At 32.1% G+C, this 17147-nt stretch overlaps 1 protein-coding gene across 1 annotated transcript; it reads right to left on the reverse strand.

Annotated features, from left to right (window-relative positions):
* Positions 1-4392: 4392 nt before the first annotated feature.
* On the reverse strand, positions 4393-6140 carry LOC100790571 (GATA transcription factor 18). Its single transcript, XM_006590627.4, has 2 exons — positions 5269-6140; positions 4393-5119 (listed from the first exon to the last, which is right to left on the reverse strand). Exons 1-2 carry the CDS (start codon positions 5704-5706, stop codon positions 4820-4822), a joined length of 738 nt encoding a protein of 245 aa, XP_006590690.1. The 5' UTR covers positions 5707-6140; the 3' UTR covers positions 4393-4819.
* Positions 6141-17147: the final 11007 nt, after the last annotated feature.

The following is a 17147-nucleotide window of genomic DNA, read 5'->3' on the forward strand; positions in this document are numbered from 1 at the left end:
AAAAAGTTATATAATATGTTTTTTCTCTTCATAAAATAAAAGACTCACGTAAGGGGTATATTAAGTGAAAGAAATAACTCAGTAGATTAAATAGGATATCTGAGTTATACATATTTTTTATTTATATAAATAAAAAAATGAAAGAGAGAATATTGGAGAGTTTGCTAAATTTTTCTATTGTTGGACAGAAGGTTTAAATTCATTTATCATACTTTTTTTAGGAGTATTGCTTTTTATATCTCCTCACTTACTATTCAAAACCCCCAAAAGTATTTACCTTTTGAAAAATCCAAACTTTTTCCACCTTCACCCTCCCTCTCTTCTTCTCTTTGCACCCTCTTTTTTTTTCTCTAGCCTTCAGCTCCTGCCTTCCTCCCCTCCGCCGATCACTATCTTTTCCCCTCCCCCCCTCCTTGCACCATCCCCTCCCTACAATATCCCCCTTTCTCTCATTTTTCTCTTTAGAGTCATTTTAGACCATCTTGATATTTCATTTTTTCACCTTTTCCATATTTTTATTGAAACTAATTTTCGTGACCTAAAAGGCTAAAATCTACATTATGGAAAATAGTTTGTGTAATATTGTCAATTTCAGCTAAAAGGGTATTTTGTAAATCATAAAAAAACATAAAAAGTTAGGTCGTGCAAAGAGTAAAAAAGTTTATGTAAGTAGCCTTTCCTTAAGATAAGAGACTTTAAGCCCAACCCATTAGTATCAACATAGGAGGGAAAGGAGAGAACACAAACAATGTGAGATCGTGTGGCCTTCACAAAGGAAAATTTACATTATAATTTTTTTGGTGGTTGTTTTTAAAAAATTTAAAACTCACGACGAAAAATCATCCCAAATAAGACCTTAGTGCATCACCCTTTGTCTGTCCTAAAGTCCAACAAATGAAGGAAAAACTTATTTCATGCAAAGACATGCTAATTTAGATGGATTATTGAAAATACAAACATAATAACTTTATCATGTAAAGCAAATTCAAGTAATTAGAATTTTTTCAATGCATACATCGAAGCAAAAAAAAAAGGGAGAGTGATGAGTGATTTTCTTACAGTAAAAACCTTACTCATCTATGTATGAAGAAGAAAAGAAAATCCATGGCAATGAACCATTCAAGTCAAGTTGATTGGTAAAATAAAATAAGATCATTGTGTCAACAACCAAATATTTGAAACTACTCTAGTAAGGAAATAAATTACGGGAAATCAAGTTGGTCAAATAGTTCAACTCGAGCACCATGATCACTTCTGATGTTTGGCCACCCAACCATGGTAGTAATACTACTATGAGGTTAAGTGTTCCTCCGTACCATTCAAAAGTCTATCGCGTGTTTGATTTTTCATTTTCACAACTTTAAACATTTATTTATGCATTCCAAAGCCAGAAACGAAAAGGTAATTATATTGTTGGATTGGAAAAAACTTGAGTTACGTTGAACCCAACATTTTTTTTTTCAAACACGCCCCTAGTCATTGTTAAAAAGAAAAGAAGTTAAAAAAGGCATCAATGGTATGATATCAAGCATTAAAAGTTTAATTTCCAAAATAAATCAATAATAATATGAGGTACTTGTTAGATAAAGAGCCAATTAAATGAAATGGATAACCAGGGAGAAATTTAAACATGTTGCAATTGAGTTTCATGAAGCATGCAACAATCAACCAAATAAGATTCTCATGAAAGAGGAAGATTTTTATGATGTAAATTAAAATACATTCTTATCTTTCGTTTCTGATAATATTTTACACAATACAAACATACTCTTGACATTATCAACGGACATGAATCCTAAAAAAGCATGATTTCCTATGACGGAAAAAAATCGTACACTAAATGCCCCTTAAAAGATATCATTTCAACCCAAAACTTTAATACTAGCACATTTAATTTCCAACTCTTAACTAATTCATTATTCAAATACAAAATAATTATAACAAATTTTCAAATTAAATTAATAACACGTTGGAAAATCATCATTTTGAGAAATTGGTTATCAGTAAGATAAAATCATCATGTTAAAAAGATCAATAGATTGGTAAATACTCTGGGTTGAGTATTTCCATAAATAAAAAAAATATGATTAAATTTTCCGGAAGATGAAAGTAAGAAATTATTAAATTAATCCTGCACCAACAATGCAGCAGCTGCTTATTTATTTCATGCTTTTAATCGTTTGATACCTTCATAAGCTAGTGTTTTATATAATAAAATTCCTTCACTCCAGCTAGGTAGAGTTAATAGTAATCTGACACACTAACAAGGTGATTTTAATAGTAAAACACTCATCCTGGTTGGCCAACAAATTGTTAACAACCAATAAGCCTTTTAAAAAAAGCCAATATAGAATTGATAAGTATATATCCCGTATATATTACGGATATATTTATGCAAAAATCTATAAAAAAAAATTAATTGTGGAAAAATATTATAATTTTAAAAAAATATAGAAAGGATTTTTTTAACTTAGAAATCTAAAAAAATCCACATAATTGTATTTTAATTTAACGAATTTAGAAAGAGTTTAATCAATAGTTATATGATAATAGTGTAAAATGATTTTATATTGTTATTTAAATACAAATTATTATTGAAATGACTTTAAGATAATTATTATAAAAATAAATAAATTTATTATATATAATAATTTATGATTGAATGTCTATGTAAAATTATTTTTCATTATGAACGCATAATTTTTTTTTTCATTTACGAATATGTTTTTATATTTAAAATGAATAAATGTAAGTAACAATTAAAGAAATTAAAAAAAAACAAAAAAAAGTTATTGAATTAAATAATCAGAAAAAAGATTATACACTTACAATATAAAAAATTTATAATTACGTGATGATCAATGTGAATACATATGAATTAAACTCTTAAATAATTAATTGACATATTAATTTGATTTAATTTACGAAACATAAGTATACTGTATACACGTCCTAACATAAGAAAAGACATAATTTCATGAAAATAAAAGTATAACGTCACTTCATAAAAATATTAAAAATGAAAGACACAAATTTAAGGTTTAAGGTTGGATTTGTCGATTCCGTTAACTTTGGTGATTTTAATTCTTCTTGCATGACTAAAAAGATGTACCGGCAATCATGTTAGGTTTTGTGATGAAAAGCTCAGTTCCAGCCGTTGCAACATAAACTTCATTGGACGATTAGATTCAATGCGATATTCGAAGAAGATAAAGATTACTAGTATCTCACTGCTAAGCAAAAGAGATACATTACAATAAAACTAGGGGAAAGCAAAAGGTAAACGCTAATAATTGCCGTACTGGTTAATAGTAATAAATAAAAAAATACTAGCTAACTTCTGTATCTTTTTAATAATAATAAATAAAAACAGTTTTTACTAACTTCTTTAATATAAAACTGCACTTTTACCGAGGGATCTTGGTGAGTGGTTGTGGGTGAATATTGAAAATAATTCTTTAGTCCTGTGTTAATTTTCTACGGATGAAAAAAAATTGTTTTTTAATTTTTAATCAATATTTTTGAAATATTGACTAACCTTTGTCATTATTCTTTTATAAATATTTCACCAATAGATTTCACTACAACGTGATTTTTAGTAAAAAAAAAATTATTAGACATCATTAAAAAATCAAAAGAAAAAAAAATAAAGTATGTACTCCTTAAATATAAGGGATTAACAATTAATATAAGGGTCTCCTTAAATGACTTAAAAATTGACAAAATATTTATTTTTTTAATAAAAAATCATGTTGATTTTTTTTTGGTATTGAAATGTGTTAAAAAAATATGATGAAAATATACTAACATTCCGTTAGAAAGAAAGTAAAAATAATAATAAAAAATAACAATAAATTAACGTGTGAATCACATTTTTATAATCTATTTTAATTTAAATTTTTTATCCCAATTTACATTTTTTTAATATATTTTTTTTCATTCCACCAAACTGACTCTAACAGGGTAGACTAATAGAGATTTGGGTGTTAAAAAATAGGATTTACTCTAAAAGACATTATTTCAGTTTTCCTGTTCTGAGCCTCAGTGTACGGTTCAGGGAGAACCGAGATCCAACGTTGACACATTGGACCATTAGATCTGCTTCAAACGAATTAAATGTCTGCAATGGCGGAGCATAGAAGGAGCCAAGGGGGCCATCCTCCCCCTCCCCCAATTTTTTTTTTAAAAATATAATTTATGGGTAATTAATTGATATATTTATTGTTCATAAACATAAATTATGTCTGTGCTGTAGAAATCAGAAAAAAAAAAAACCACCGTAAAATTTCAGACTCTGCAAACAGTTTGTTCATAGGAGGTATAATGGTCACGAGTCATGGCACACCTGCAAAAGCTCAACTAATTATAATAATAATAAATAATGTCTTTGCATTTAATTGATTCAAACGGTCCATATATGTGATGGTCAACAACAACTATATACTATATATAAACTGAGAGGGAAAGTGAGGCAACAAAAAAGTAGGTTTATATATGTAACTGAAAGAGAAAGTTAAAGAAATAAGTCCAAAGAAAAAGCAAGCTAAGATTATAGAATTTATCCCATTCTCTTACCATCTTATGCAAGAGGGAGAGAGAAGAGAAGGAAGCAAACAAAATGGAAAAGCTAAAAAGTGAAAAAAAAAAACATAATATCGACGAGACCATCATAACATAACCATCGCAATCAAAAACATCATCGTAAAACGTTGACGTATAACTGCCTGTGTGCTTGCTTGTTGGTCTTGACCGTCTAGGTAGCTCCTTTTGTAATCTTGTGTCATTATTATTATCATTATGCTTTTTTTTCAACGTTCGTTCATCTCGTGAAGTCGTGAACCAGGCTCGTTCTGTCCGTGACGTTGAGTCTCCACGAGAGGAACGGAATGCCGTTATCGGCGGCGTCTCTATCGGCGTCATCCACGAAACGGAACTCGTTCCCCATCCCCGGCGAGAAGCACTGCATCTTCTGACTCTGCTGGTGTGCGTACCACGAGTTATTGTACACCTGCGCCGATTCCATAACGCCACCGGAAGCCGCCGATGCCGGCGTGGCGGCGGCCGCACTCGCTCTTCTCTCCTCCTTCTTGAATCTAATCCCACACGCATTGCACAGTGACTGCAATTCAATTCACACACATTGAGAACACTAATTAAAGTATATTACATGAGAAAACTTAGTTGATGATTAAATTTCTTGACTCTCAAATGAATTACAATTAGTTCATACATACGCTAAATTATAAAATATAGTAGTTATTTACGTACCTTGGGGCCACGGGGGCCATTTCTCCAGAGAGGAGTAGAAGTGGTATCACAATTGGCGCAGCGGCGAGCGAGGAGAGGGTCGGTGGTGTTGGTGGTTCGGGAGGACTTGGAATGGGATTGAGGGTTGTTGTGTTTGGATTGTAGTAAGTCCCAGCAGAAGTTAGAGACGGAACGGCGTTCGTGGCGGCTTCGTTTTTCTTCGTCTTCGGAGAAGCGGGTGGAAGGGGTACCGAGGGAGAGGGTGCAGTCAACGGAAGAAGAGGAAGAGGGAGTGAAGGAAGAATAGTCATAAATGTTGTCGGAATCATCGTAGGGTGGTGGTTTGTGGTTGGGCATGGAGAAGAACATGGCGAAGGAGCTGGTGGTTTGGCTGTGAAACATACCACATGTGCAGGGTCCCATCACGTGCCCCTGGGAACCACTGCAACAGCGATGCATCCTTTTCTTCTTTTTTTTTATTTTATCTTATCGACGTTGATCAATAGCGAAAACGGTTGCTTTGTTGGTGTGAAGGATTGAGGGTGGTGAGGGAAGAATGAATTAATAGAGGGAGTGTTAGAGAGTGAGAGAGAAAGAAGATGATGTGGGTTGGAGATTTAAAGCAGGGGAAGTACACCGTGGGGGAGGAATTGTAATAATAAAACGTTAGAAAAAAATGTAACGGAGGGAGGGAGGGAGGGGGGGCTTGGAAGAAAGAGCTGAATGGTACGGAGTTGGGGGGAGAAATGAGAAGGGGGGTGTTGTCTGGTAGCTTTGTGAGCTAATAAGATGTCGAAATACCAGTCAGCACCTGCAGTCCACGTTGTCGTTAATGCAAATGGAGGGATATATATAGTTAGTTCGAGAGAGAGAGAGAGAAGTAAAAGGATATGAGAGTTATAATAATTATAAAGAGGTGAGCAGAGAGAGAGGGACCCAGTGGATGTGTTATAGGAGAGAGAAAAATTAATCAAGTCTGGGAGACTGAATCATGCAGTCAGGGAGTGAGTGTGGGTGTAGGGTATAACTTAGAAGCAATAGTGTTGGGTTTCTATGTGTGGCACTGTTTGTGACTTTATGCAAGATTTGGCATTGCGTAGTTTCGATATATAGCAATATGTGAGGTGGAATTGGAGCGAGAAGAGAAAAGAAAAGAAAAGAAAGAGAGAGGGTAGTTTTGGTTTTGATTTTGGTTTTGTTTGAGTCATTGGGTAATGGGTAGTCAAAAGAGCCCACGTGACCAGCGGGAACAGTCTTCCATGGATCTGCCTTTTCCGATCACGAGGTTTTAGTGTCTCAAACCCAATATCCGTATCTCTGCCTCTCTGCCTCTGCCACTGCCACCCTCCCAAGGAAAATGGAATAGTTTCCCACTCCCTCTTACTCTCACGCTCCTTTTCCTTCCCTCCTCAACCACGCTCTAATCCCAATATTACTAACCATACACTACTCTATACTGGTAATACCTGCATCCTTGCACTTGCTAATCCAATACTATATTAATTCACAAAACTCACAACTCTCATATTCCATACGGAGAATATAATTATTTTTCTCTCTTCAATTACTTCCCTTGTGAAACATTCAATTATATAATACTATAATGTATTCTGCTTAATGTGAAAGTTGTTGATAATGTCCTAAAATACTTATCCATGTTATATGTACACAATCTTTCAAAATATAATAAGTATTTTTTTTCTTCATAAATCAAGGTATTGGACCAGGCACGATATCTCAATTATAATAACACAACAGAGATTGGAGGAGAAGAGACCAGTTTCAAATATTAGGTCAAATTAAAAGGTTTTCATAGATAATTATATGAGAAATATATTATTCGGATAATTAAAACATTAACTTAGAAGACATTGGAATTAAAATGTGAAAGTTGTGACAAGTTCACAACTTCACTAACCCACATTTTGGTTGGGTGATTAAGGAGAGAAAAAAAATAAAAACATAATGATTTATTTTTTGTAAAAAATAATTATTAATTAATATCTTACATTTGTATTAAAACATGAACATTGTGGACAACTCCACTAATCAACAAGAAGCTTGACAATTTCATATAATTATTATTTATGAGAATCATGAATAACATAGTATGATTTTGAATCATTTAATAATTTCTTTATCAGAAGCACAAATCAAAAAAATTTAAAAATTAAAATGTGAACATCATAGATAATTCCACTTTGGATGAAGATCAAATCAAATAACAATCATATTAAACTCTAGAATGTTGTAGGCATCTCCACCAATCCACAAGAAGATCAAGCCAATAAAATGTTGAGATTAAAACGTGAACGTTGTGGCTATCTCCGCTAATTAATCCACAGGACCAAGCCAAGAAACATTATTATGGCCAACTCTACTAACTCACAAGACCAAGCCTAAAAAATGTTGGAATTAAAACGTGAACTTGTGACCAGCTCCACTAACGGACAAGATTAAGCCAAAAAAGGTTTGGGATTAAAATGCAAACGTTGCGCCCAACTCATAACCCTCGAGACCAAGCCTAAAGACTGTTCAAATTAAAACATGAACGTCATGGCCAGTTCTACTAATCCACATTTTTCGGATGAAGAGCAAGCCAAGAAAGAAAACAATTTTTTTTGGATAAAGCGCAAACTAAAATTGAAATTAAATTACTATCCAAAAATAGTTTATTTTGGATAAAGCTCAAAGCAAAATTGAAAATAAATTACTATCCAAAAACAGTTTATTAAACTGTAAAACAAGTTTCTTTAAAATTCATTGCGGGAACATACTGCATTAGACACTTAATTAGACCAATCTCATGGAAACTACACCATACCTTTTGTTTGTTTGAAACCTCATAAAATACATCATTGTATAAAACAGTTGAATGCTAGCTAAACCTAGTCAATAATGTTCGTGCAATGTTACTCTATATATAAGCTCACGAACATATATTGAATTTTTGGTGTTATGTTGAACAATTTATTTATTTATTGAAGCGGGGTGGGGGGCCACGCACATAAATGAGGGTGGGATATGTGAAAATTGTGGGTGGTGTCTAATGTCCAAGGGAAGATATATTTTCAACAGAACAATGACCACTCCTCCAATGACTCCCACTCCGTTAGTCGTTATAGGGCGTCCAATCCATCAAATCTGCAGCCAACAACAACAACAGCCACAACAAGCAGTTTTTTGGCTGCCGTACCGTGCGAATCACGTGAATCCAAAACAAAAGCCAAGCTCGTCATCATAGTAACCTCATGCCCCGAATCCACACCCATTGCTTTTGCTTATGCCACAACAGTAGAAGTTGTAGTGGTCGAAGAGAAGATCCCTCATATTTTGATTGATTTTTGGATCACCACCAAAGGGGGAGAGAGAAAGCTATTCAAATGGATACTCAGCAATCATCAAAGCAAAGCAATCTTGCTAAGCTAACCGCAAGTATTTTTTTTATTATAATAAATATTAGTCATTTAAATGATAATTTTTGTTAACAAAGAGAATTGAATATATAGTTTTTTTTCTCACTTAACCATTAAATCCATCTTATATAAATGCTAACCACAATGTGTGTATTGTGCGAGAGAGAGAAGAGACTTCTTTGGGTCAAAGGTAGATAGAATAGAAGCCATTGCAAAAAGAAAAAAAAGAGAAAAGAAAAAAGGTCAGAAAAAAAAAAAAACAAAATCCAAAACTAGAGTTTTGTTTTAATCAAAAAGAAAAGAAAAAAACAGACAGCTACCCCACATCATCATACCCAAACAAACAAACTCCTCTGGAACATGGATGAAAAGATTCAAAAACATTCACTGAGAGTGAGAATCAGATCGCATAGAGATTGATGAAGCCACAGTTCGACAAACGGGACGACCACACCACCGCTTTCCAAAAGATGCTCTCTCTATATTTTGCTTTGTAAACTACGAGCAAAATACTACTTATTGGATTAGAAAATTTTTTAGAACCCAGATCTGTCAAATAGAATATATTCCCCAGGGGAGTATCAACACTCGAATCCAAGTTTCAAATCATGTGAAAGGCTAAAAAAAAGAGAGAGAGAGAGAGAGAGAAAGAAGGAAATAGCATTGTCCAATTTTGAAATGATTGGAATAAGGGTACTTCAAAGACCAAACGTAGCAGCAACACACAAGGGAAGAGACATTGAATATAGTCTTTAATCTCGTGATCATCTGCAAAAGGAGTTCAAACCATGATTCCATGTTTACGTACACAACTGATAATATTTTCTAACGCGAAGCCTGAAAAAAGAAAAAAAAAAAGAGGGTTACGAAAAAAGGTCATGCAACATCCATATTCTATAGGATCCAACGCTACGTTGCCATCGCTTGTGTCCCACTTCTAACTTGGCACATAACAGGTACCACACGTCGGTGAGTGTTGCAATTAATTCAGCTCACTATTTTTTTCTTCTTCTGAGTTTAAAGAGAGTGTTAATTAAACTCTGAATTTTTTTGTGATTAATTTCTATTCAGGTTATTACTACTATATAGTATATCCATGTGGATGCCCCGAAGAACAAACTGGCAAAAAAAAAAAAGGCCAAAATCAGTTTTAATTGTATCTAGTCGTATTGAACTAATGAATTAAAAGTTTTGTCGTTTTGTACCAAGTTATGATATATAAATATAAGATATTGGAAAAGAAAACATTAACATTATAAATAAGTAGGAATTTACGAACAAAGATAATTTGAGTAAAAATTACGAATGTATATTAATTAAAGTCACTTAAAAAATCTAAAAAACGAAATAAAAGGAGTCATGAATGTAATATTTACATTTATGGTATAGCTTACTATTTTATAGTAAATTATCTTGGTTTTATATGTGTGTGTTTGTTATCTCTAGGCCTCATAATATCGCATCTTTATATTACACATCAGTAGTTATATATATAGAATAAAAAATTAATTAAGTATTTTCGCAATTTAGCCAAAATCATAGATTTAATTTTGTTACAATGGATATTTTTGCAAATAAAATTGATATAAACCCTATCGGATTTATTAGGACAAAATCTGTATTTCTTTATCAGATAATAAAACGTAATTACTTTAGCTTTTTTTCTTTTTGGAATTTGAAGGAATATTTGATATATAGACATCACTCGCTTAACATTGTTTCGAAAATTGAAAATGTGAATAGCAAGCAAGGGATCAATTAATCAATATACCCACTTGACATAAAGTATTTCATGATTAATTAAAAAATAACAAACTTCTTTGATGAACTTTTTTACATAATTACTTCCAAACATGAACGACAAATGAGAATATAATAATAAATTTTAAAAATGGAAAGATAAAGAAATGTTCTTTTAAGACGCATACAATATATACAGTGGTTATAAGACCACCTTTGACCACTTGACCAAAAGGTTAGACCTCCATAGAGGGGACAATTAGATGTTACAGAATGTAGTCTCAGATGTTATATATATGATACTGACAAGAAGTTAACTTTCTTAGGTAGGACGGCTTATTAGTGGGATTTCTCCTACAATACGGTTCCCTTTTTCTATATGTTGGTCCTTTGCCTCCCACTTTAGATTTTGTTCCTTCTTTTCCTCCTTCTCTTATATATTCCAATTCTACTAAGTTAATTCTTCTATGTTGCTACTTTGAAACCTTATATACCAAGTTCTGCCAAAGAAGATCCCGTCAACACAAAATCACTGGACCAATCCGATCCCAATCCACCAAGCCAAAAGGTTCCTCTCTGGTCTCCATGGATCAAATTTTAAACACAAAAAGGAAAAAAATAAAATAAAATCCCAAACCCCCAGGTGAGAGAAAGCAGACATTCCAGTTGTATCTTGTTGCTTTTGAGGAATGTAATTTTATTCGTTCCCAAAGTTTATTTTACTAATAATTGTGTTATATATGCACTATTGAATCTATTCACTTGCCATATAATATTCTAATAAAATACAGTATCAAAGTGTGGCTCCAGGTAATAGGCATTGTTGAACACATTTGCATGCATGCAATGCAAGCAACTTGTTCCACGACACCCACGTGGCATCTTGGTGGATGATATTATTATTATTGATTATTGAATTGATTGATTTTAGGATTTTTTTGTCGGATTAGGCGTTAGATACGATTTTAGCAATTTTCATATAGTTTTTCAATTCGGCACTACGTTGGGAAATTGAAACAGTAGAGTAGGTGAGTCCCACCAAATCCAACGAGCCACGTAATATCATGATTAAGCAGAGCATTGCATGTAAGACCGTGCAAAACTGCGGTTATGAGGCGGTGACCAGTAACGGCTCAGACCCCGTAATGCACACGCACGCTCTCGTTTTTGGTTTGAACTCTGATCTTTGAAAAATCAATATACGATGAATCGCAGGTTACTTGGGGCCAGCGGATTGAATTACTGTACTATTTCTAGAGATCCTTTTGATAATTAATTAGCTATATGGTGTATACTACATAAAGATTAAAGATAAGTAATATTTTTACGAGAGATAAAGAGTAATGTTATATTATATTCCCGGATCTTTTTTATTAGTTTTAATTAACTAATTATTTGAAATCAAGAAAAGTAATTAATAAAGTTTTTTTAAGAAAATAATATAGTTAATAATTTAGAATCCTTCCACCATTCGGTTACGTTAAAATGTGAAGGAAAAAAATATTTCGTATGAGTTTCGAATGAAAAAATGTTTCTTTTGGATTTAGAAGAAAAATTGAAGAATGATAACTATTGTATGTTTTTTTTATATTTTTCAATCAATTAAAAATCATGTTATATAATTTTCAACATATAAAAAAATGTTAAGTATGTTTTTTAAGTAATTATTATAAAAATTAATAATTTTTTTAACTAAAATTAATAAACTTATCATATATAATAATTTATAATTAAATAATAATTTACAAATATCGTACACTATTAATCCATTTGAATTAAATTCTTATATTATTAAGAAGAAGAAAAAACACAAAAAGTAGAACTATCACTCCCTTTGTACATATACTTCACCATGATTCGGACTCCATTTAAGTTAGGCTTGCAGCCCAAATCCACAGCATACTGCATTTAGTCTTGGGCATTTGCTTGGGGAGCTTAGCGTTTTTGCTGGGACACCCAAGAGATTTTCGAATTGCTAAGAATATCATAAATAATAGATTTCATTTTTCATTTCTGCAGTATCTTTTTTTCCATAAAATCTCACTTCCTTAGTACAATTTTCTCCCATTAGCTTTTGTTAGTGTCGTATTTCGAGCATTTGTTGTCTCTGACGGTGTACGTGTGTTATTTATGAATATACAGTGAAGTTTGATCATTTTTCATCGTCGGAGAAAAAGAAGTGCATAACTTTTTTTAAAAAAAGATATGGATTGACAATTCATATGGTTCAGACGGATTACTGATTCGTATAGTCTTACGGATTGTTAATCCATATGTTTCATACGGATTGCTGATCTGTAAAATTAAAAAAAAAATTATAAATGTATTTTTTTTAATTTGTTTTGTAGTGTAATTTTTTTTGTAATAGTTTTAGCAATTTTATAAATATGGATTATAAATTTTAATTTTTTTTAAAAAAAAACTCATACAGATTGTTGATCCGTATGAGTCATATAGATTATCAATCCATATGAATCATACGGATTATCGTATGAGTTTAAAAAACAAAAAAAACTCATATGGATTGTCAATCCTTATGAATCATATGAATCGTCAATTCGTATGAGTCATACGGATCGTCGATCCGTATTTAACAAAAGGGTGAATGACATTTTAGCCCTTTCACCTGTGTTGCTGGACGTCCAACAAAAATGCTGAATGTCTAAAGCAACTGCCTTAGTCTTGCTGCTTGTGCCGGGGCTTCGCTTTGCATTGGAATGTCTACAAATAGTAGGCATGCAACCCATTACTCAATTCTTGTAGGAAGTTGCTATATCCACTCCCTTCTCAGATTTTCCCCAAACTACCCTTAAAATACACTCCCCTGTCTCTTTCTTTCCCAATTTAATTATTTTCCAAAATATGTACACCCCCTTCCATATAACTTTTTCAACAACCAAAGGACATGGCAGCACAAAACTAAGTCCAATATGGCTTGCGCATCTGCATAATTTAATTATCCCTTGATCATGGTTGTGACTCTCGAACAAAGCAACATGTTTTTGCTATTCATGGTAGATGTGGCATAACTCTTCAAAGAGGTGCCTATATGGTCAGATATAAATAATTGATTCACATGAATTTGGAGCTATGTCGGTTTAAGATGGAAAGGATGTAGGTGTTGCGTAATGAGCTAAAATGAAGGGTATCTCAAAGCCCAACACCATAGAAGATTCTTTTATTTTGTATATGGTCCCTAGCAGAGTAATCCACCGTCGTTTACCTCGTCGCAGGTGAATCCCTTGCCAGAAACATAATGAGAAGTCAAAGCCCTAACCAATCATAGAAAGAAGAAATAATCCCATTGTTGTTTGCTAACAAAAAAAATAATTAAATTGGAGAGAAAGAGTTATGCGGAAGGTGGAGAGTGTGTACATTTTTTGAAAAATAAATTGGGGGAGAAAGAGACACAGGAGTGTGTTTTATAGGCTAGTTTGGGAAAAATATTAGAGAAAGGAGAGTGGATATAGTAATTACCTTGTATACTCTAAATGGACAACGTTAGTTGGGTTTTTCAACCAACCAATTTTTCTTTTTCTTTGTTAATGGTTATTCAACAAACCTGATGATCGAATTGTGACACTTGCAAAGCTGGCTCACAAGGACGATTATACTGGTTCATTGAATCAGTGGAACTAAGTATGAAGCTCATGCACTCCTATAGATAAATAGATAGTACCTGGTTCTTTTAATTTTATTTTGGCACCACTGTTTTTTTTTTTTAAAAAAATGGCACTGCCTTATTTTTTAAACTGCTATTACAAAATTATCTTTGTTCAATTCTGAAATAATTTTATAAATTATTTTTTGGAAATTTCATTCTGAAATATACAAAAATTCTGAAAATTTAATTTTGAAAGTGACTTAAATATTTTTCAAAAATTGAATTCTAGAATGTATTAAATTATTTTGTAGAAATTCAATTCCAAAAATTATTTACAATTATTTCAGACATTTAATTTCCAAAATTTAAAAACTCTTTCAGAATTTAAATTCTGGAAATGATTTGTATATAATTTAAAAAATTAAATTTCCAAAAATAATTATAAACTACTCTGAAATTAAAATTTGAATAATGACATACGCATCTTATTTTAATAGATATAGTTTTAAAATAATAGTTAAGAAAAGAAATGATGCCACATAAAAAAAAAGGAAATAAAGAAAGCAGTACCCCTTACTTTTGGGATACTTTTCATTGCAAATTTTCTGGCCTCGTGAGACGGCCCATCACTGTTTCTTGGGCCTTAGTGGAAGCAGATTTATGCTCAATGGGTTTTGTAACATGGCTATTGTTTTTGCGGGGCCCGTAGAAAAATCTTTCTTAGTCTTCCGTTTTGTAGTGTAAATAATTAAAATTAAAATAGTGTATTAAGGGTACGTTATTCTATTCTTTAATTTTTTTCAGCAGTAAAAGCAAAAATAGAAAAGGCTGGATCCTATACTAAAAGGAAAATACGAAAGAGAAAAAGAAAAGAACCTCTCTCAACACGAAAAAAAAAGAGACAAAAGGGAGGATCATATGGCATCAGCCGCTTTGTATTAACCCACATAGTAATATATGCACCAGTTCGCAACCAGACAAGAACTAGACGACAAAACACGATGCATCCTTCTTAAAAAAGTTTTGTTCTTTTTCTTTCTAATAATCACGCGCATTAAACATAATGCAAACAAGAAAACAGTGATGTTAATATTAATAACACATTCGTTTTAACGTATTTTTTATTCATTAAAATTTATTAAAAATCATACAAAATTATGGTCTACTTTCTTATTTAATTAATGAAACTTACTAATAATTTTAACTAGTAAAAAAGTCTGGCCTTTAAAAATATATATTAGAAACGTGTGTTACTAAAACTCTTCGTGCAAACAAATCCCGAGTCCTGATCCCTGTTCAGAGATTTTCCTGTTACAATTTGCAGGACGATGGCTAACTGGAGTTAATTATATACTAAAACCAATATATGGCCTCACCAAACAAATTCCTTGGAAAGGTAATTGAGCACGGAAATTAGACAAGGTTCTTAAATATACTTAAGCTAGTTATGAGATAATACATTAAGAAATAAAATAATAAAGAACAACTAAATGAAGTTTTAAATTAATATAAAATAATTGTTATATTTATTTAAAGTTAAAAACGATAATAATTAATTTAAAAACCCAATAAATATATTATGGAGCCAAAGAAATAAATTGAAACTCTTTAGTGTGGGTTTAAACTATATATCGCTAATTTCATATTAGAGGTGGATCAAACCAACACTGACAATGACATTCAAAATAGCATGGGTCTAACCATATATGGCTGCCTAATAATTAACAAGTGATTACTGATTAGTATGACCATTTCAAATTCCTATAAAAAAAATGACCATTTCAAATTAATTGCAACTTAGTGTCAACTTGACTAACGGTAAAACAAATATTTATTTAGTATTGGCTTAAAAGGTGACTCAAAATGGTTCAATTCATTAAGTTTTAGCATCAGCTGGTTAATGTTAATATGTAACTAACGATCTAGTGCTAGATTGACGTTGACTTAACCAACACTAAGTCTAAATATATGACACATGCTAGACCCATCTTACACAATTTTTTTCTTCATACATTTTCTCCTACTGTATCCATTGTGGTCGCTGCCAATTTCGGTGATCATCGTTGCCGCACGGTTGCATCCACCACTGCATCGCCCATTGTAGCACCCTTGTTGCTCGCACTGCTCCCTTTATGGCGGTGCTACCACCACCATGCCACCACTGTCCTCGTTCATCATAGATGTGCCATCACTATATACCTAGGGCACCACTGTACTTCCATATTTGTTTCGCTATGGTATAATGATATATATTTAATATTCTTATTTCTCACAATAACTAATTGTCATTTGACACACACACCGATTTTTTTTTTAATCTGAATCAATCTTACTCCGTTTCAATCACTGTGCTATGTCGAGTTATGATCGTATTCGGTAAAAAAAAAAGTAGGAAAAAATGCTGTTATTTTTAGTTAATTGCACAAGTGGTTATATACTCTTTTTGAGAAGTGACAATTATTTTAGTTCCCTAATTCCTTTTATATAAACAAGTACGATAAGATATGATTCCTTCGTGTTTGAGTTGATGTTACGTGATATTATATTCATTTTATGCTTATATCATGGAAAACGCTAGAGATACATTCCTCACATTAAAATAACAATAATAATAACTTTACTTCTCTACCATAGATTTCTATATATGATGACTTTCAAATCAATGATAAAAAAACACGTACACTTTTCTCCCTGAACAGAGTTATGGCATGGCATGCAATGTCATTATGATATTCCAAAAAGATTTTTTCAATCTCTTGAAATCTATACATCTTAGAGAGAAAGGGATATCTTTTTATGAGTAGAGAGAAAGCTGAGATATATGATATATAAAGAAAAAAAACAAAAAATAATTAATTATAAATATAATAAGCGGGGTAATGGGGGGAAACATAAAAGAATTAAGATAGATACAAAAAATTAGAGTATGACAAAATAAGACAGGATTGTATGTTATTTGAGGTAATGAGAATGACTAGTCAAAATGTGATATTGACCGATTTTCTGTTGCTATTTTTTTCCTTTTATTAAAAGGTATTTAAATATAATCACTAGAAATTCAAGTTCCCGGTCTGGATTAATTATGCTTAACTATCCTGTATTGACAGTATTGTACTCTGGTCAGATTTTGGAATTTTGTT

Source organism: Glycine max, chromosome 11, assembly GCF_000004515.6.
Source record: "Glycine max cultivar Williams 82 chromosome 11, Glycine_max_v4.0, whole genome shotgun sequence".
In the NCBI taxonomy this organism is placed as follows: Eukaryota; Viridiplantae; Streptophyta; class Magnoliopsida; order Fabales; family Fabaceae; genus Glycine; species Glycine max.

Excerpts from the sequence above, each read along its gene's own strand:
- LOC100790571 (XM_006590627.4), bottom strand. The coding sequence starts at position 5,706 with ATGCATCGCTGTTGCAGTGGTTCCCAGGGGCACGTGATGGGACCCTGC. Across the intron at positions 5,120-5,268 it reads ATGGCCCCCGTGGCCCCAAG|TCACTGTGCAATGCGTGTGG; the intron begins GTACGTAAATAA and ends ATTGAATTGCAG.